Source organism: Bufo bufo, chromosome 1 (assembly GCF_905171765.1).
Source record: "Bufo bufo chromosome 1, aBufBuf1.1, whole genome shotgun sequence".
Lineage (NCBI taxonomy): Eukaryota > Metazoa > Chordata > Amphibia > Anura > Bufonidae > Bufo > Bufo bufo.
In genome coordinates this window covers 788397451-788418560 of record NC_053389.1, presented here as the reverse complement: position 1 = coordinate 788418560, position 21110 = coordinate 788397451, and the positions used below count along the sequence as shown (strand labels likewise).

Below are 21110 nucleotides of genomic sequence, written 5' to 3'. Positions count from 1 at the left end.
CCCGTTGCTCCTTAAAGCTCATTTGCATATATTATAAAACTTAATTATTTTTTTTCTCAGCAGTGCTGGCACATATAAACATGGGACCAACACAGATGCCTTCAGCTGCCAAGCGCACATGTAACAGGTCAGCCAGTGTCATAGGGACAAAGCTGCTGACAGATGGCCATTAAAATGTACACTACTTAAAGGGGTTGTTTGGTTTCCTCTTGGCCTGGCTATATTTACCTGGCTGCAAAAGTGATATCATGTCAACAACACATGACTTGCTGCAGCCAATCACGTGTTGTGGACATGACATCACAGCTTCAGCCAGGGAAGAAGCGGAGCGACGGCTTGGGATCTGTGAGGTAACCGCTTACCGATTCTGTATTTCAGGCAGATGCTGGGGTTTGTCCAGTTTCTTCTTGAAACCGTACAACCCCTTTAAAGCGGTCAGGTGAATCTCTCCAACCAATCAGTGGAGAGAGGAGTACTGTTTTGCATACAGCCCATCTCCTTCATCGCACCCAGTAGTCAAATGTGAAAAAAGATGACCTCTCCCCTCTGTTATTCTTCTTGGAAATGTATGACTAAGTGAGCCTCCCTGCTGTCAATGGGGCATGTTCCTGCGCACCGCTCAATCGGCGCCGTGTAGGAACACCCAAGTAACAAGGGGAATGCTAACACATTTCCAGGAAGAATCACCGAGGAATGACAACACCGTTCAGGAGAGCTGGCAGGTCCTCTTTAAAGGGGTGGTGGCACCACTCCATTAACTTCTATGACACTGCCAGTCAGCGCTCAGCTATTTTCTTCTGCACGCCCATTGACATGGAGGGTGGCTGCACGTGCGTGCTGCTCTCATTCTCGTTCCAGAGGTAGGACCTGCACCTCTCTGATGTTGGTGGCATATCAATGTTCAAGGTGAGACAACCCCATTAAGCTGACCCTTATATAAAGTCATCTGTCTGATGACACATCCTCTCTGACAAATAACGGCTGACGTACATGTACAGCGCGTTTCCAGTAAGCCATCCACAGCAGGTCAGTACCAACAACACCCCACACACACACCTACCTATCAATGAGGGGGGCACAAGCCCATAGATTAGGGAACTGTCTACTATACTTACATTAGCTGGAGCTGAGCTCGAGGCAGCTACGGGGAGGACATATTCCCTGTGGTCACCCCCTGAAGAAACTATAAAGCAGCAGTGATGGCGGTCTGTGGTTTGACTACGGAGTGTCACAAATCATCCAATTCATGGCATCTAGTCTGTAGCAGGAGTGATTCAGCCAATGCAGCTATATCAGCATGGAGTCTACATACACCTTCTCACCACTGACCCCGTGAGATCATCCACCTGATCTTATGGGGTGGCCCAGTTTGCATTCTGGAGCCATTTGGGCACACTGGTCCAGCAGTGGACACCTCATCTACTAGAGGTGGGGTGCCCTTGTCCATACTTAGGTCCCCCCATTTTATTGGGGTTTTCTAGCTGCCTGGTCCCTCTACACAGTGATTTCTTTTCTTTGACTTGGTCTATATGGATCAGTTTAAAGGGTACAGCAGAATCATCATCTTCAGGGGTCCTATAATCCTAAAATGAATCCCATGCCCCCTTACAACTATCTGAGTAAGCATGCCATCCTTCTAGGCAAGGGTACCTGAGGTTAGACCCCCTAAGAGTGTGTATAAACATTTCGAACAGAAACCCCCTTTAAATTTAAAGGGGTTCTACGAGATAAGAAAACAATGGCTGCTTTATTGCAGAAACAGCGCCACTCCTGGACTGTGTGCGGTATTGCACCCTATAATGGGGTCGAGCTGCAATACCACTTGCAACCTATGGTCATGAGTGGTGGTGTTAGCGTAATAAATCAGCCATGGTTTTGTCTAGTCTTCCAGACAGCTGCTGGTTGTCAGTGAATGGAGGAGTTCATCATAAACAGATATTGGCTAGAGCTAGAAATGGACTTCTTTCACGGTCAATGCACCCCGACTAGAGTCACATGACGTTCCCTAGCCAGTCATATCACAGCAGAGGTCTTTACCTAGGATGAGCTGGGGTCTGGACAGTGATTGACGCACGTACTGACGAGATGATCAGTGTAGCAGCAGGTTGCAGAAATCGGGGCTCACTCCTGACGTGAAGTGCCACCCCGTACAGCAGGTCTTTATAAAGTCCCTGATGGACCGGAGGTTATAAAAACTCAAACTCATCTGAACTGGGACGCTTCGCCATCGTCACCCTCTTCCGATGAGCAAGGGTGTAAGAGGCGAGAGGCAGCACCTCGGGCACGTGGAATTCCTGAGCTTGGCCTTCTGAGAAACTGAACACTGGATATTTCTCCTCTGCTGATGATGAACTTAATACCTAGAGGAAGGGAGAACAGGGAGGATGGTGGTCACCCAGGTACAGCAGCAGAGTAGTGTACAACCAGATCTGGTGACCCTACGGCAGAGGATACACAGGGGCAAGCAATGCCAGACCGCCACCAATAGCAATAGATCTATTTGTGTACCTTTGTCAGATGATCACAAAGTGCTCCAAAATCTGCCCGATTTCTGGCATAAAAAGCCATCGTGCAACTGGGATCCATCTTGACAATAGACATCTTACGTGGGGAATTACAGTGAAAAGTCTACGAAGAAGAAAACATGCAATCCACCTCTAACCAACATTTATAATGTCCATAAAAATAATGCAAATACCTGATATTACTGTGCCAATGTGCATTATACTCCAGAGCTGCACTCGCTTTTCTGCTGGAGGAGTCACTGTGTACATACATTACTTATCCTGTACTGATCCTGAGTTACATCCTGTATTATACTCCAGAGCTGCACTCACTATTCTGCTGGTGCAGCCACTGTGTACATACATTACATTACTTATCCTGTACTGATCCTGAGTTACATCCTGTATTATACTCCAGAGCTGCACTCACTATTCTGCTGGTGCAGCCACTGTGTACATACATTACATTACTTATCCTGTAATGATCCCGAGTTACACTCTGTATTATACTCCAGAGCTGCACTCACTATTCTGCTGGTGGAGTCACTGTGTACATACATTACTTATCCTGTACTGATCCTGAGTTACATCATGTATTATACTCCAGAGCTGCACTCACTATTCTGCTGGTGCAGCCACTGTGTACATACATTACATTACTTATCCTGTAATGATCCCGAGTTACACTCTGTATTATACTCCAGAGCTGCACTCACTATTCTGCTGGAGGAGTCACTGTGTACATACATTACTTATCCTGTACTGATCCTCAGTTACATCTTGTATTATACCCCAGAGCTGTACTCACTATTCTGCTGGTGGAGTCACTGTGTACATACATTACTTATCCTGTACTGATCCTGAGTTACATCCTGTATTATACTCCAGAGCTGCACTCACTATGCTGCTGGTGGAGTCACTGTGTACATACATTACTTATCCTGTACTGATCCTGAGTTACATCCTGTATTATACTCCAGAGCTGCACTCACTATGCTGCTGGTGCAGTCACTGTGTACACACATTACTTATCCGGTACTGATGCTGAGTAAGGGTACTTTCACACTAGCGTTATTCTTTTCCGGTATTGAGTTCCGTCCCAGGGGCTCAATACCGGAAAATAACTGATCAGTTTTATCCCCATGCATTCTGAATGGAGAGCAGTCCGTTCAGGATGCATCAGGACGTCTTCAGTTCAGTCCCTCTTCCGTTTTTTGGGCGGAGAAAATACCGCAGCATGCTGCATTTTAATCTCCGGCCAAAAATCCTGAACACTTGCCGGAATGCCGAATCCGGCATTCATTTCCAATGAAATGTATTAGTGCCGGATCTGGCATTAAAAATTGCCGCATTGACGGATCTGTTCTTCCGGTCCTCGCATGCGCAGACCTTTGAATCTGTGAAAATAAATACCGTATCCGTTTTTCCGGATGACTGGATCTATGCATTTGTCAGATGGATCCATATGACAAATGCATCTGTTTGCGTCCGGATTGCCAGATCCGGCAGGCAGTTCCGGTGACGGAACTGCCTGCCAGAATCCTCTGACGCAAGTGTGAAAGTACCCTTACATCCTGTATTATACTCCAGAGCTGCACTCACTATTCTGCTTGTTTGTGTGTACATACATTACTTATCCTGTACTGATCCTTAGTTACATCCTGTATTATACTCCAGAGCTGCACTCACTATTCTGCTTGTTTGTGTGTACATACATTACTTATCCTGTACTGATCCTTAGTTACATCCTGTATTATACTCCAGAGCTGCACTCACTATTCTGCTGGTGGGGTCACTGTGTACATACATTACTTATCCTGTACTGATCCTTAGTTATATCCTGTATTATACTCCACAGCTGTACTCACTGTTCTGCTTGTTTGTGCCGCAATTCTGACATAAAACTCTCTCTCAAAGTAATCCAACCAAAAGTTGGTATAGAGAAGAGTGTCTCTCCCTGCAGCACACTTATCATCCAGCCTGAGCCCTGCGATAGGTCCGATGCAGGTCTGGACAGCTGGTCTAAGCTTACGCCATCTACGGGATTAGTAAATCTGCCCAGTGACTCTCCACTCTGCTGTATATGTAGCTGATACTCACATCCAGAGGAAAGTCTTCAACGCTGGTGTCTACGTACGCCTGGCAGTAATGTGGATCCAGGTATAACAGATGGTTATCTAACAAAGCAGGAATGTTGTATTATGCACAGTACAATGGTATAAAGCCGCCAGACCAGAACCATGTGGTCCAGATCTGCTGATGATCATGACATGATGGGGAGGGGCTGAAGCGTCCTCTTTATAGTTATTCCCTGCACGGTGTGTGGACGAAATTACTGATGAGCAGGGGAAAACCCAAAGGTCCTCAAGGGTCTCTCAGCCCCCCCACCCGTAATGCTGCGGAGGACTATACATAACATTACCAACATACGGTACATGATTTTAAAAGGGAGGGGGGGGGGGGGGGGGGGGGGGAGATGTACAAACCTTGATAACCAATGAAATACAGCGAATGTTTCGGTTTCCCTCCTATAATGCCCAGACATGACGGCATCTGCAGGAACTCCTGAAAACGAACACGAGGTCATCACGACTACTAGAAATACCCCCCTATAATAAGACCCCACTGATTATAGAGGGATGTCACACCCGGAGCTGCATTCAGAATTCTGTCAGCATCCTGGTCGCTCTCAGGCTTTATCGTCTAACCGCCCCCCTTGCTGGTTCCGTAAGAGCTCCGTTACCTTAATGCACTGCTTGTATACTGGGTTGAAGTTCTCTCCGCCAAGGCGCACGGGTATGAGAATGATGACAGCTCTTCCTGTGCTTCTGGTACCTGTGACTGGATCACCTGTATCCAGCAGCTGCTCCACATCCGCCCTGTACACTGAGCAGATACAAAGGGGTCAATGATCGTGCCGGTCACACACCTCTAGGTCCCTACTACAGGGTACCTCATACCTGTACAGTCCTGAGACACATACACAGACAGCTCAGGGACTTGAGGTGATCTTTCTAGAGCTTTCCTGAGGGGCACAAACACAAGGGTCAAGCATAATCTGTAACAGGAACCCGCAGATGAATTTCAGGTGGCCAGAAGAGAATATAACAGGGGGCTGTGAGGCAGGACGCCCAAACATTCTCCATATGAAGGAGTAACATTCAGTAAGTATTCACATTTAATTGCCATTAAAACCCATGGTGTCTGGTCACAAAAACTCTGTAGTGCAGGAGGAATATGCTGGAAGTTGGGAAGTGGTTGCCTGCTATGACTACTGGGGAACTTGGGGATGAGTGGCCTGCTTTGACTACTGGGGAACTTCAGGAGCAGAATCCTGCCGAGACTACATGGGAACTTCAGGAGTATCCTGCTGAGACTACTGGGGATGAGTGGCCTGCTTTGACTACTGGGGAACTTGAGGAAGGGTATCCTGCTGTGACTACTGGGGAACTTCAGGAGCAGAATCCTGCCGAGACTACTTGGGAGACTGTGGATGAATGGCCTGCTTTGACTACTGGGAACTTAAAGAGGGGCATCCTGCTAAAACTACAGGGGAACTTCAGGAGTATCCTGATGAGACCACTGGGGGTGAGTGGCCTGCTAAGACTACTGGGGAACTTGAGGAGGGGTATCCTGCTGTGACTACTGGGGAACTTGAGAAGGGGCATCCTGCTAAGGCTACTGGAGAACTTGGGGATGAGTAGCTTGCTTTGACTACTGGGGAACTTGAGGAGGGGTATCCTTCTGTGACTACTGGGGAACTTGAGCGGATATCTTGCTAAGACTACTAGGGAAGTTGGGAAGGGCTGGACTGCTATTGAGAACTTGAGGAAGGGGATCCTGCTGAGACTACTGGTAAATTTGGGGAGAGGTGGCACACCATCTGTGATAACTGGGAAAATGGAGGTAGTTGTGTCTACTGATGATGTGGGGGCCATATAATTATCTGCAGTTTTTAGGGACAAAAACTAAAAAACTGTGTTTGGAAGCAGTAAGCAGTTTTTACCCCTCACATCCTCAGCAGAGGGTGATACTGAGTACAGAAGACATGACCGGAGGGACACTTATTAGGATGCAAATGTTCTTTACAATTTCTCTCAACAGAATATTTTCCTTACCGTAAAATGTGAGCCACAATACTAGGGCCATACCAGTCTCCTGCTTTCTTGCCAAGGCTTCCCCCTAGTTTCACCATGTGATGGAGACCAAAGGGAGCATCTGGGTGGTCTGAGAGCCACCGTAGGATGTCCCTATGGATATGCTCTTGGTGGGGATTTTGTATATAAGGTCTAGGACAGGATGCTGCACGAGAATGCAGATAACTTGAATGGGGGGCAGAAGATACAGAAGAGAATGAATTGTGGGGGGGCAAGGAGGACGACTGATCGGGCTCCATCTCAACAAAGAGGGTGTTCAATGCCTCTGGCCAGGACCAATCTGAACGAGAGAGAGAAACACATAAGTATGTAATGTACACCGCCAGACAGTGTGAAATAGTGAACGTTTTATTATAGTCCTGGTCATAGGAGGCAGTATTATAGTAGTTATATTCTTGTACATAGGAGGCAGTATTATAGTAGTTATATTCTTGTACATAGGAGCAGTATTATAGTAGTTATACTCTTGTACATAGGAGCAGTATTATAGTAGTTATATTCTTGTACATAGGAGCAGTATTATAGTAGTTATATTCTTGTACATAGGAGCAGTATTATAGTAGTTATATTCTTGTACATAGGAGCAGTATTATAGTAGTTATATTCTTGTATATAGGAACAGTATTATAGTAGTTATATTCTTGTACATAGCAGTATTATAGTAGTTATATTCTTGTATATAGGAGGCAGTATTATAGTAGTTATATTCTTGTACATAGGAGGCAGTATTATAGTAGTTATATTCTTGTACATAGGAGGCAGTATTATAGTAGTTATATTCCTGTACATAGGAGCAGTATTATAGTAGTTATAGTCCTGTACATAGGAGGCAGTATTATAGTAGTTATATTCTTGTACATAGGAGCAGTATTATAGTAGTTATATTCTTGTACATAGAAGCAGTAATATAGTAGTTATATTATTGTACATAGGAGCAGTATTATAGTAGTTATATTCTTGTACATAGGAGGCAGTATTATAGTAGTTATATTCTTGTACATAGGAGCAGTATTATAGTAGTTATATTCTTGTACATAGGAGGCAGTATTATAGCAGTTATATTCTTGTACATAGGAGCAGTATTATAGTAGTTATATTCTTGTACATAGGAGCAGTATTATAGTAGTTATATTCTTGTACATAGGAGCAGTATTATAGTAGTTATATTCTTGTACATAGGAGGCAGTATTATAGTAGTTATATTCTTGTACATAGGAGGCAGTATTATAGTAGTTATATTCTTGTACATAGGAGCAGTATTATAGTAGTTATATTCTTGTACATAGGAGCAGTATTATAGTAGTTATATTCTTGTACATAGGAGCAGTATTATAGTAGTTATATTCTTGTACATAGGAGCAGTATTATAGTAGTTATATTCTTGTACATAGGAGCAGTATTATAGCAGTTATATTCTTGTACATAGGAGCAGTATTATAGTAGTTATATTCTTGTACATAGGAGCAGTATTATAGTAGTTATATTCTTGTACATAGGAGCAGTATTATAGTAGTTATATTCTTGTACATAGGAGCAGTATTATAGTAGTTATATTCTTGTATATAGGAACAGTATTATAGTAGTTATATTCTTGTACATAGCAGTATTATAGTAGTTATATTCTTGTATATAGGAGCAGTATTATAGTAGTTATATTCTTGTGCATAGGAGCAGTATTATAGTAGTTATATTCTTGTACATAGGAGCAGTATTATAGTAGCTGTATTCTTATCCACAATGTAGTATTTACGGTATTTATTGCCTGATGCATTCAAGGACATTACTAGTGCTGAGCTCCTAAATAAATGTTTTAAACTCCTTCTTTGCCAATAGAAAGACAATGTCTTGTGACTCACAGAATAGGACCATGCATGGTACATTGTGTATGTGAAGTGTACGGACTGTGTTTATCGCGTCTTGTCTTTCGGTACTCATCATGACTGATTGTAAATATACTGCCATAGATTGCAACGTTTGCCCCACAATATGTGAAGAGTCAATGCCGACCTCTGCAGAGAAGATGCATCAGAAGAGCCTGAGCCAGCAGCATCTGAGCGCTCCTGATCATGCAGCCCCATCCACAGTCTGTAGTGAGCTGTGTCCCTTCCAGTGCAGGGAAATCCCGCCGGTAAGTCATCCACACCCTGGAGACGAAATCCTGCTGAAATCGTTCTATGTCATCTGTGAGCAGAGGAAAAGGCGACAATCAATAACAGTGATGGAGGAGGACTGATGCCAAAAAGTGTATGGCGGAGATTTATCAAAACTGGTGCAAAGAGAAACTGGCTTAGTTGCCCATGGCAACCAATCAGATTCCACCTTTCATTTTCCAGGTGGAATCTGATTGGTTGCTATGGGGCAACTAAGCCAGGTTTAATTTGAGACAGTTTTGATAAATCTCCCCTGGATGGTGGTGACGGGGCCAGGTTCCCCTGATCAATTCTTAAAGATAGGAAAGGGCTCACAGTCGTCCCTGCTGCCAAGCCACCAGACCACCAAGTATTAACCCCTCATAGTCTAGACGACTAGAAATAAAAGGGGTTTTCCAGGTTTTTTAATATTGATGACTAATCCTCAGGATTATCATCAATATCAGATCGGCAGGGGCACCGGGTGTTGAACCCCAGCCGATCTGATAAGTAAAAAGCCCTTTAATTCCTTTATCAAGCATAGACCACCAAGGATAACATATTAACCCCTCTTCTACCCTACACTAATGGATATTAATTGTTCCTTCATACCTAGGCCACCGGGGATATTAACCCCTCCTATATCCTAGACCACTAGATATTAGAGGGGTTGTCCATGTTCAGAGCAGAACCCGGACATAATCCTTTCTTCATCAGAGTATTTTACGCTCTGATCCTCCCTCTTGTCCTGCGCGGAATCGCACAGGAAGTTTTGTGTACATTGTCACACTGTATAAGAAAAAAAAGGGATTTCAGCTCACCCACCGTCTTCCTTCGCCGTGCACGGATCCCGGACCAGGGATCAATCAAAACAGTAGAAAAAAATCCAGCAGCAGCCTCGGGATAAAAATCCAGCAGCAGCCTCGGGATAAAAATCCAGCAGCAGCCTCGGGATAAAAATCCAGCAGCAGCCTCGGGATAAAAATCCAGCAGCAGCCTCGGGATAAAAATCCAGCAGCAGCCTCGGGATAAAAATCCAGCAGCAGCCTCGGGATAAAAATCCAGCAGCAGCCTCGGGATAAAAATCCAGCAGCAGCCTCGGGATAAAAATCCAGCAGCAGCCTCGGGATAAAAATCCAGCAGCAGGCTCGGGATAAAAATCCAGCAGCAGGCTCGGGATAAAAATCCAGCAGCAGGCTCGGGATAAAAATCCAGCAGCAGGCTCAGGATAAAATCCAGCTAAGATGCGATGATCCACTCTTAGGGCTCTTTCACACGAGCGTATCCTGTGCGGGTAATCTGCTGCGTGAAAGAGAGCCAAGCCCCGTTCCGGACAGCAGAGACACAGAGCATTAACATGATTAATAATGCTCCGTGCCCACGGTGACAACTTTATCTTACTGTGATTTTGTAGTAAAAAGATCGGCGAGAGGCACGGAGCGTTATCAATCATGTCAATGCTCCGTGTCTCTGCTGTCCGGAACGGGGCTTGGCTCTCTTTCACGCAGCAGATTACCCGCACGGGATACGCTCGTTTGAAAGAGCCCTTAGGGGGCTCAGTGGGTGAAGAAGGTGTTATGTCCGGGTTCAGCTCTGAACCTGTACAACCCCTTTAACTGCTTCTTCAACCCCAGACCACCAAGTATAAATGATTAACCCCTTCTATATCCTAGACCACTAGATGTCAACTACCAGGGACTATAGAAGATGTCCCTGTCCTACCGCAATGTAAGGATAGGAGAATTCTCACACTACAGATGATTTTCTAACGGCAAACAAAATAGGGGAGGGGGACATCTACGTCAATGGCCAGTTTAAAGGGATTTTTCCAAGATTTTTTAATACTGATGGCCTAATCTCAGGATGGGCCAATAAATATCTGATCTGCGGGGGTTCTACTCCCCTCATCCCTGAGTAGCTACAGCACCAGAACTACACAGCACTTCAGTGGAAGGAGCGCTGCAGTTACCAGCTACGTCCACTACAGGATGGATGGCGCTGTGTGGTGGTTCAGCTACTCGGGAACTACACCAAAGACTCGAGATAAATTCAAGCAGCAGAGCCAGAGATCTGAATGCCTGTCTGTAACGGCCAGGGGGTTCACTAGAGAAGAAGTTAGGAAGGCCAGAGGCTGCTTCAAAATGGTGGCATCCTCTGTACACCGTAAACCTGCCGCTATCATACGAAGACTAGGCCGCGCTGCTCTCACCTTCGTACCGGAAGTGGTAGTGTCTGCCCAGCAAATATAAGGGTGAGGACCGGCTGAAATGCGTCTTCATCTTCACCGTCCAACCTAGCCGACAAAATCAGGGGGTGAAAAACCTCAGCAAGCCAAACAGGAAACCGTCAGGAATTACAGGTCGTGGTAGAAATTCTACATCTGGGAAAGCTGGGTGACAACCAACATGGCCGCCATTAAAGCCGCCCAGCTTTTCCGGGTACAGATACATATTTCTTCATCTCTTACCATATTTGAGACTGTTCCATGCTGTCAGCAGTTTGCTCTTTATTTTATCCACCTCGTCCGTTGCTCCGTCTCGCCCCGTATCTTGGAACCCCATTTGGGGCGGGTCATGGCCGCTGCCCAGGTTCCTGCGCCGCCGACTCTCCGGGCTGCCATACTGGGCGGCTGCTGGTGACACGGAATTCATTTATTCGGAGGGGGGGAAGGGCATGACTGGAGCCGCTCTAGAAAAGAGATGGGGGTTACAGGGTCAATCACCCCCAAATAATAATGAGGCCCACAGCTTGACCCTACTCTCATTTAAAGGGGCGTTTCCTTCTTGCAATGTTATGGGGCTAACAGTCTAATCAGTGTGGTGGTCGGACCCTCGGGACCTCCCCCTGCTAATCCTCTGTGGACCCCCTTCATTTGTGGGGGTCTCAGCAGTCAGTAAGTCATCACTTGAGGTCACATGATACAGAACGCAGCCTAAATCTTACATCGTCTCCAGTCTCTTCTCTGCGACTCCAGGCCGACAGCAAGCGGAGATCTTTAACCCCTTAATGACCAGGCACATTTATTTTAATTTTTTTGTGACCTAGCGCACAGGGCGGTTTTACAGACGTTTCATTTGTCGGGCTACAAACTGCATTTTCGTGAGGGTCTTTTTAAAAAAAATAAATGTAAGGTCATCAATATTTGATTGGTGGTGGTTGGACTCCCATCATCCCTGCCGATCAGTTGTTTGAAGAGGCTGCAGTGCTCAGGTGAGTAGTATATCCTCTTCGTAGGACACAGACGTCACGATCATCGGTCACGTGGCCTAGATGCAGCTCAGTCCCATTCAAGTTAGTGGGCCTGGTTGCGATACCAAGCACAGCCACTATACAATGGGCGGCGCTGTTCTTGGTAAGCTGTCAGGAGGCTGCAGAGCTCACCGGACTCTTCAGAGAGCTGATCAGTGGAGATGTAGGGAGTCAGACCTCTGCACGAGGATAGGTCATCAATATTCTACTAATGTTTGCATTTTTCAACTAACTGGGGCATCCAAAGGCGCCCCAGCTACAGGGGAACACTACCCCCTGTTGGAGCACTGTACGCATGTAGAGCTGATTTGGGTCTGCTAAGACCCAGCAACTCTGCCTGAGATCACCCGGCAATCACGTGATCACTGGGTCCAATAGACTGAGCGCTGTGCACCAAGGAAAGGAGGCAGCGGGCGCCACAGCCACCGGGTTTCAAACAGCAGAGACCCTGCGGCGCATGTAGGTGATCAGCCATAATGCTGATCGCACACATTTCACCCCTCAGATGCCGTGGTCAAATGTGACCATGCCATCTGATCAGTCCGGAAGCGGAAGCCGCGCCCTCCCGCTCGAGATTGGGGAACCTGTTACGCTGACCTAATAGCCCAAAGCCTCAAGCAGGCTGTGGCAGCTATTAGTGGAATATACCAATACAGGCCGCTAGGTGGCAGCACTGTACTGTTATATTGAATATGAAGTGTTCAGTGATGACTATATAATCTAATGATTGGCAGTTATAGTCACCAAGGGTATGTTAAAAAAAAAAAATAAGCACAAAAAAAAGTAAAAAAAAAAAAGAAAGTTCAAATCACCCCCCTTTCCCCAAAATCCTTAAACAGTTAAAAAAAAAAAAATACACATCATGGGCATTGCCGCGTGTGAAAACGCTCTTACTATTAAAAATATTAATCCCATACGGCAAATGGCATAACGGAGACTTAAGTACAGATCGGCCCCAAAAAATTACACAGCTCCGTACACATAACTAAAATGAAGTTAGGGCTCTTTCACACCTGCGTTCTTTTCTTCCGGCATAGAGTTCCGTCGTCGGGGCTCTATGCCGGAAGAATCCTGATCAGTTTTATCCTAATGCATTCTGAATGGAGAGAAATCCGTTCAGGATGCATCAGGATGTCTTCAGTTCCGGAACGGAACGTTTTTTGGCCGGAGAAAATACCGCAGCATGCTGCGCTTTTTGCTCCGGTCAAAAATCCTGAAGACTTGCGGCAAGGCCGGATCCGGAATTAATGCCCATTGAAAGGCATTAATCCGGATCCGGCCTTAAGCTAAACGTCGTTTCGGCGCATTACCGGATCCGACGTTTAGCTTTTTCTGAATGGTTACTATGGCTGCCGGGACGCTAAAGTCCTGTTTGCCATGGTAAAGTGTAGTGGGGAGCGGGGGAGCAGCATACTTACCGTCCGTGCGGCTCCCGGGGCGCTTCAGAGTGACGTCAGGGCGCCCCACGCGCATGGATGACGTGATCGCATGGACACGTCATCCATGCGCATGGGGCGCTCTGACGTCATTCTGGAGCGCCCGGGGAGCCGCACGGACTGTAAGTATACTGCTCCCCCGCTCCCCACTACTACTATGGCAACCAGTACTTTAATAGCGTCCTGGCTGCCATAGTAACACTGAAAGCATTTTGAAGACGGATCCGTCTTCAAATGCTTTCAGTACACTTGCGTTTTTCCGGATCCGGCGTGTAATTCCGGCAAGTGGAGTGCACGCCGGATCCGGACAACGCAAGTGTGAAAGAGCCCTTATACGGGTCAGGATATGGTATATGAAAAAAAAATAATAATAATTCAAGGTTTTTAATTTTTTTTCAGCATTAAAACGCAAGAAAAACTACACATATGTGGCATCATTGTAATCATACTGACCGGGAGAATGAAGGTAACAGGTCAATTTTACCACATAGTGAGCGCTGTAAAATAAAATAAAAAAAATGGTGTCAAAATAGTTTTTTTTCCAATTCTACCCCATTTGGAATTTTTTTCCTGCTTCCTACTACATTTTATGCAACCGTGAATGGTGCCATCAGAAAGGACAACTTGTCCCGCAAAAAAAACAAGTCTTCATACGGCTAAGTGAACAGAAAAATAAAAAAGTTATGGTTCTGGGAAGACTGAGCGTGAAAAATAAAAAAACTGAAAATCATCCAGTCCTCTAAGGGTTAAAGGTTATAATGATTTTTAAGCAAGTGCCCGCAGCCTGCCCCCCCCGAAAACATAGGGTTCTTACTTACCCTCTCCGGTGCCGCCATCTTCTGGTCCCCGCGTGTCACTGCTGAAGCCAGTTATTGGCTGGAGCGGTGCATGTGACCACGTCCATAGCCAGTGCGGAGACAGGAAGATGGCGGCACCGGAGAAGGTAAGTAAAAACCCTATGTTTCGGGGGGCAGGCTGCGGGCACTTGCTTAAAAAATCATTATAACAGGAAAACCGCTTTAATCTGGCGCCATCCGCGTAGGACGCTTGGTCGCTCTCAGGTATGGTAGAAAGTTCCAGGACCTTCCCATCTGGCGAGGATCGGTGAGGCCTGACCTCTGTGACCCCACTAAGCCCGATGCTGCGTTCCCTTGTAATTCTTCCCTCCACAGCGGCGCTCCCGGGCACCCAGCCCTCCTGCAGTTCCCTTGGTTCTCAGGAGGGGCCCCACCACCAATCATAGACCATGTGGCCTTTTCCTGCCATCAGTCTTATATGGTGGGGGTCCGAGCTACGGGACCAGGACTGAACCGGGTACAACACTTACCTGGAGAACCCCCATTTACACCCCTCAGAGATTGCCCCTTTAACACATCATGCTCCACCAGTTTACTGGGGCAAGGCCTGTGTGGTGCTAAAGGTCCTCTAGGGCATTGGAAAGGGGGGCATTAAATACTGCCCCTTTAAGGGCTGCACCATTGTAAAAAGAGTATGGTTTTGTGACCAGAGACAACTGTTTCGTGAAAAGGGCTGGACCAACCTTACAGCTGCAGCCCTGCACACCTCCCTGAGAATGGACCAGTCCACCGGTAAGCAGACCCTCATGAGTGGGGTACGGGTCATGTGACCTCTGAACCCCCTCCTCCTCCCCCCCCACAGCCGTTCATACCTTCACTTCATCTCACCCCAGAGGAAGTCCGCCGGAAATCACCTGCCCCCTATCAGCCGGTATCGCTTCCGCCCTTCCGTCCGACCCCACCCAGAAAGACACTTCCTAGTTACCAATGACGTCACGCAAGCGCTAATCACAGACGTCGCTACGTCCTACAGAAGACGCGTTGCCTTTTTTTTTTTATGTTTGTTGAATAACTTTATTGACAAAAAGAATAACAGGAGGGGCGTGAGAAAAAAAACTCCCATGATGCATTTCCTCATTTGCATACCAGTTGTGTCAGCAGTTGCACGTTAGGTTTCCATCTCCTCAGTAAAAGAGCCGGATGCTTGGTCTTCGGTAAAATGGACGTGCGTTAATGCCGCCAGAGAAGGACGTGGGCCGTCCTCAGTGCCTGTCCTGCATGCCGTACAGTGTGTCGCCCTAAGCTGGCTGAGCAGTGTCCGGTGTGCGGGTGCAGCTGGGATGGTGAAGAGGTTAGCTTTGCGCAGTGGCAGTATCATAGCCAATGAGGTCTAACCGAGGCGTGATTATTGCTTATTGAAAACTTTTCCCAATACCCCGCCATGATGACTTGAAATATAGTCAGCATCGGCAATTTTTGACAGTCTCTAAGGAGACTGAACGTTGTGGTTAAAGTAGACGGATTATACCGGATTATCTTTAAGAGGGGTGTCTGCTATGGAGCAGTTCTGCTGTGTATTGTAGTTCACATTGCTATTATAACTTCTGTTAGTAAGATGCATTCAGAGCTCCCCCTAGCGGTGTTTTGTCTCCATTCATTCAAGTGAACGGCGCTTAGCAGTTCCTAGGCAACTCTGTGGTGTCACTGGTCCGGCAACCACTGCCTTCTCAAACAGCCAATCGGCGGGGTCCCAGGTGACCCAAACTGAGGTTTGTAGCGAACCTTAGGATTTTTGGACCCCGAACTTTTCAGTAAAAGTTCGTATTCGGCGAGTTAAAGGGATTCTGTCATCAGAAATGACTCCTATAACCTAAACATATGGCGATGTCCCTAGTAATTCAGCGAATCCTAAAGTGACTTTATCAAATGATCCTGTGGCTCTATCATCATAAAAAAAGACCTTTATATCACCTGTCAATCACTTCAAAATGTGTCCAAGGGGACATCTCATGGTGAAAGATGCCCGGCTGCTGCCATCTCCTTCATGTGCCCGCCGCCGCCTCCTCAAGTGAAATCGCCGCCCTCCCTTTTATTATATCCGCCTACTTCAGTTGGTGGCCGCCTCTGTAACCTCCGCTCGCTTCAGCCAGATCCCGCGCGTGCACACTAGGTATAACCTGATGCGCCCGTGCGGACTACTGGCACCGGCCTAGTTTAGCGAAGTGCGCATGCGCCGGCCGCCGCACTTCGCTCGAACCTCCACAGACCGGCCGGGATGGGCTGTAATAGGGCGGTCTGTGGAGGTTCGAGCGAAGTGCGCCGGGCGGCGCATGCGCACTTCGCTAAACGAGGCCGGTGCCAGTAGTCCGCACGGGCGCATCAGGTTATACCTAGTGCGCACGCGCGGGATCTGGCTGAAGCGAGCGGAGGTTACAGAGGCGGCCACCAACTGAAGTAGGCGGATGTAATAAAAGGGAGGGCGGCGATTTCACTTGAGGAGGCGGCGGCGGGCACATGAACGAGATGGCTGCAGCCGGGCACCTTTCAGCATGAGACGTCCCCTTGGACACATTTTGAAGTGATTGACAGGTGATATAAAGGTCTTTTTTATGATGATAGAGCCACAGGGTCATTTGATAAAGTCACTTTAGGATTCACGGAATTACTAGGGACATCGCCATATGTTTAGGTTATAGGAGTCATTTCTGATGACAGAATCCCTTTAATGGCGCTTTTTGAAAGACTGCAGAGCAGCCAATCAACAAGCGTTTAACTCGTATGCCCTTAGAAGCCATCACAGCCATGCCTACTAATGGCATGGCTGTGATTGGCCAGAGCAGCATGTGACCCAGGCTCTATATAAGCTGCACGTCACTCTGCTCTGATTAGTGTAGGGAGAGGATAGGAAAGAATACAGCAATTTAGTTGTGTGGGTGCAGTGCACAATATTTTTACACTGCCCTGAGCCCAGTGACACAGAAAAATAACTTTATCAGTCTGTTAGTCAGGTGGGCGGCAGCGGCCATTTTGTGCAAGTTCAGTGCACGAGCACAGCATATCTGCATTTGTCACAGTCAAATACAAGGTTTAAATACTGCAGTTATATTCAGGGTTTAAAAAAAACATCATTTTTTTGCAAGATAATTCATTTTGGGTCCGTTGCTGAATTTGTCAAAGTCAAATACAAACTTTAAATACTGCAGTTATATTCTGGGTTTAAAAAAACACCCATTTTGTGCAAGACCCTACATCTGGGGCCTTTGCTGCATTTGTCACAGTCCAATACAACCAGTCAATACTGCAGTTACATTGTTGGTAGACAAATTAAAAAAAAACTTTGTGACCGTGAAGTAATTGTATGAAATTCGCCTGTCACACTGTTGTGTGACCTCAATAAATTTTTCCTCTTTATGACACCGGCACTGCCTTACTCTCGGTGAACTTAATTGTTGACTATTGGTGGTTACATTGTCACCTGACCTGACCTAACCATCTCTTAGTTTGGCGGGTGAACGCAAAGAATGAGGAGAGCGTCAAATAAGGGACGTGGCCCAGGTCGTGGTGCTGCTGGTGGAGCTCCTGTTGCAGGGAGAGGACGTGGTCGATCTGTGCCAGCTACACGCACAAGTGAAACACCTTCCTCAGGTTCGAGTAGGCGACAGAACCTGCAGCGGTATTTGGTCAGGCCTAATGTGGCTCTACAAATGGTGAGGCCTGAACAAGTACAGGAGATAGTAGATTGGGTTGCTGACAGTGGATCCAGTTCCTTCACATTGTCTCCCACCCAGTCTCCTGCTGAAAGATCAGAGTTGGCACCTGCAGCCCATGTCCATCAGTCTTTCACCTCACCCCCTTGCGAATCAGCCAAGCAGTCTGAGCCCCAAGTCATGCAGCAGTCTCTTCTGCTTTTTGATGACTCTGTTAGCAGGGTTTCCCAGGGCCATCCACCTAGCCCTGCCCCAGAAGTGGAAGAGATTGAGTGCACCGATGCCCAACTACTTATGTTTCAAGATGAGTACATGGGAGGACCACCGCAACACGTCTCGGATGATGACGAAACACAGGTGCCTACTGCTGTGGCTTTCTGCAGTGTGCAGACCGACATGGAGGTCAGGGGTGAAGACTGGGTGGAAGATGATCTGGAGGATGATGAGGTTCTCGACCCCACATGGAATCAAGATCATGCGAGTGACCTGTGTAGTTCGCAGGAAGAGGCGGTGGACGCACAGAGCCACCAGCACAGCAAAAGAGGGAGCAGGGTGCAAAAGCGGAGCGGCCGTCCCCTAGACAGTTCGCCTGCTACTGCCCACCGCACTAAGGGACCAAGCACACCAAAGCCAGCTCCAAGGAGTTCCCTGGCGTGGCAGTTCTTCAGACAATGTGCTGACGACAAGACACGAGTGGTTTGCACGCTGTGCAATCAGAGCCTGAAGCGAGGCATAAACGTTCTCAACCTGAGCACAACCTGCATGACCAGGCATCTAAGTGCAAAGCACAAGCTGCAGTGTAGTAGACACCTCAAAAACCAAGAAAGGTTTCTGGCTCCTCCTGCTTCCTCTTCTGCTGCAGTCTCAGCCTCTTCATCCCCCTCTGGAGTGACAGTGCCACCTGCCACACCGCAAACAGAGGATCTGCCAGCAACACCAACACCTGGGTCACCAAGCATCTCCACAATGTCCCACGGAAGCGTTCAGCTCTCCATATCCCAAACGCTGGAGAGGAAGAGGAAGTACCCCCCTACCCACCCGCAATCCCTGGCCCTGAATGCCAGCATTTCAAAATTACTGTCCTTTGAAATGCTGTCATTCCGTTTGGTTGAGATGAAGAGTTTTAAAGGCCTTATGGCGGTGGCTGTCCCACAGTACGTCGTGCCCAGCCGCCACTACTTTTCCAGGTGAGCCATCCCTTCCCTGCACAACCAAGTGGGGGGCAAAATCAGGTGTGCACTGCGCAACGCCATCTGTGGCAAGGTGCACCTCACTACGGATATGTGGACCAGTAAGCACGGTCAGGGACGTTATATCTCCATAACAGCACACTGGGTAAATGCAGTGGCGGCTGGGCCTGAGGCGAATAGCAGTTTGCCGCATGTCCTTCCACCACCGAGGTTTGCAGGGCGCTTCAGTTTGCCTCCTGTTGCTTTCTCCTCCTACTCCGCTTCCTCATCCTCTACCAGCTCCTCATCCGGTCAGCGTAACACCTTCACCACCAACTTCAGCACAGCCAGGGGTAAACGACAGCAGGCAGTTTTAAAACTTGTCTGTTTGGGGGACAAACCCCACACCGCGCAGGAGCTGTGGACGGGCATGGAACAACAGACCGATGAGTGGTTGGTTCCAGTGAGCCTGAAGCCTGGCCTGGTGGTGTGCGATAATGGGCGAAATCTCGTAGCAGCTCTGGGACTAGCCGGTTTGACGCACATCCCTTGCCCGGCGCATGTGCTGAATTTGGTGGTGCAGAGGTTCCTTAAAAATAACCCCGATATGTCAGAGCTGCTGCATAAAGTGCAGGCCATCTGTGCGCGCTTTCGGCGTTCTAACCCTGCTGCTGCTCGCCTGTCAGCACTGCAGCATAACTTCGGCCTTCCCACTCACCGCCTCATATGCGACGTGCCCACAAGGTGGAACTCCACCTTGCACATGCTGGCCAGACTGTGCGAGCAGCAGCAGGCGATAGTGAAGTTTCAGCTGCAGCACGCACGGGTGAGTCGCTCGGCGGAACAGCACCACTTCACCACCAACGAGTGGGCCTCCATGCGAGACCTGTGTGCCATGTTGCGCTGTTTCGAGTACTCCACCAACATGGCCAGTGCCGATGACACCATTCTCAGCGTTACTATCCAGTGGCGTTGCACCAGTGATGGGCATTTACGAATCATAGTCATTTGTATTGCCGACCTCAGGAGAGATGTGTCTGGGATTCAAACCCACAACCTCTTCCTGTGTCCCGCCCTGTATGTCTATATATGTCTATATATGTCCATATATAGAGTCAGTGCTTGTGTATTCTAATTTAGCCTGTATTTCAGAAAAGTTTCTGCTGGGATTCAAACCCTCGACCTTCTGTATCAGAGGCAAAGCACCTAACCACACGGCCATAAGAGCTGCATTGACACTGATTGAAAAAATATGAGACTTCTACTGTTATAGCTGGCTAAGGCCTCTTTCACACTTGCGTTGTCCGGATCCGTCGTGTACTCCATTTGCCGGAGGTGCCCGCCGGATCCGTAACACCGCAAGTGAACTGAAAGCATTTGAAGACTGATCAATCTTCAAAATGCGTTCAGTGTTACTATGGCAGCCAGGACGCTATTAAAGTCCTGGTTGCCATAGTAGTAGTGGGGAGCGGGGGAGCAGTATACTTACTGTCCGTGTGGCTCCCGGGCGCTCCAGAATGACGTCAGAGCGCCCCATGCGCATGGATGACGTGATCCATGCGATCACGTCATCCATGCGCGTGGGGCGCCCTGACGTCACTCTGAAGCGCCCCGGGAGCCGCACGGACGGTAAGTATACTGCTCCCCCGCTCCCCACTACACTTTACCATGGCAAACAGGATTTTAGCGTCCTGGCAGCCATGGTAACCATTCAGAAAAAGCTAAACGTCGGATCCGGTAATGCGCCGAAACGACGTTTAGCTTAAGGCCGGATCCGGATTAATGCCTTTCAATAGGCATTAATTCCGGATCCGGCCTTGCGGCAAGTGTTCAGGATTTTTGACCGGAGCAAAAAGCGCAGCATGCTGCGGTATTTTCTCCGGCCAAAAAACATTCCGGTACGGAACTGAAGACATCCTGATGCATCCTGAACGGATTTCTCTCCATTCAGAATGCATGGGG

The 21110-nt window shown here is 47.7% G+C and overlaps 1 protein-coding gene, 1 long non-coding RNA gene and 1 other non-coding gene across 7 annotated transcripts; 2 read left to right on the top strand and 1 right to left on the bottom strand.

Annotated features, from left to right (window-relative positions):
• The first annotated feature begins 94 nt into the window (after positions 1 to 94).
• On the top strand, positions 95 to 523 carry LOC120986398. The gene is made up of 2 exons (XR_005775679.1): positions 95 to 399; positions 433 to 523. It is a non-coding gene; the product is annotated as an uncharacterized LOC120986398 (long non-coding RNA).
• A 150-nt stretch (positions 524 to 673) lies between these two features.
• ATG4D (autophagy related 4D cysteine peptidase) lies at positions 674 to 15264 on the bottom strand. 5 transcript variants are annotated; one of them, XM_040414941.1, is made up of 11 exons: positions 15145 to 15264; positions 11258 to 11478; positions 11000 to 11083; positions 8669 to 8842; positions 6623 to 6941; positions 5465 to 5529; positions 5248 to 5390; positions 4991 to 5069; positions 4605 to 4681; positions 2509 to 2628; positions 674 to 2360 (listed from the first exon to the last, which is right to left on the bottom strand). In XM_040414941.1, exons 2-11 carry the CDS (start codon positions 11439 to 11441, stop codon positions 2187 to 2189), a joined length of 1419 nt encoding a protein of 472 aa, XP_040270875.1. In that variant the 5' UTR covers positions 11442 to 11478; positions 15145 to 15264; the 3' UTR covers positions 674 to 2186. The 5 variants fall into 5 exon arrangements, with proteins under 5 accessions (XP_040270875.1, XP_040270878.1, XP_040270876.1 ...); XM_040414944.1 differs by having other exon boundaries at positions 15151 to 15226; XM_040414942.1 differs by lacking the exon at positions 15145 to 15264 and adding an exon at positions 15016 to 15111.
• Positions 15265 to 15626: 362 nt separating this feature from the next.
• On the top strand, positions 15627 to 15767 carry LOC120987389. The gene has a single exon (XR_005776004.1). It is a non-coding gene; the product is annotated as a U4 spliceosomal RNA (small nuclear RNA).
• The last annotated feature ends 5343 nt before the right edge of the window (positions 15768 to 21110 follow it).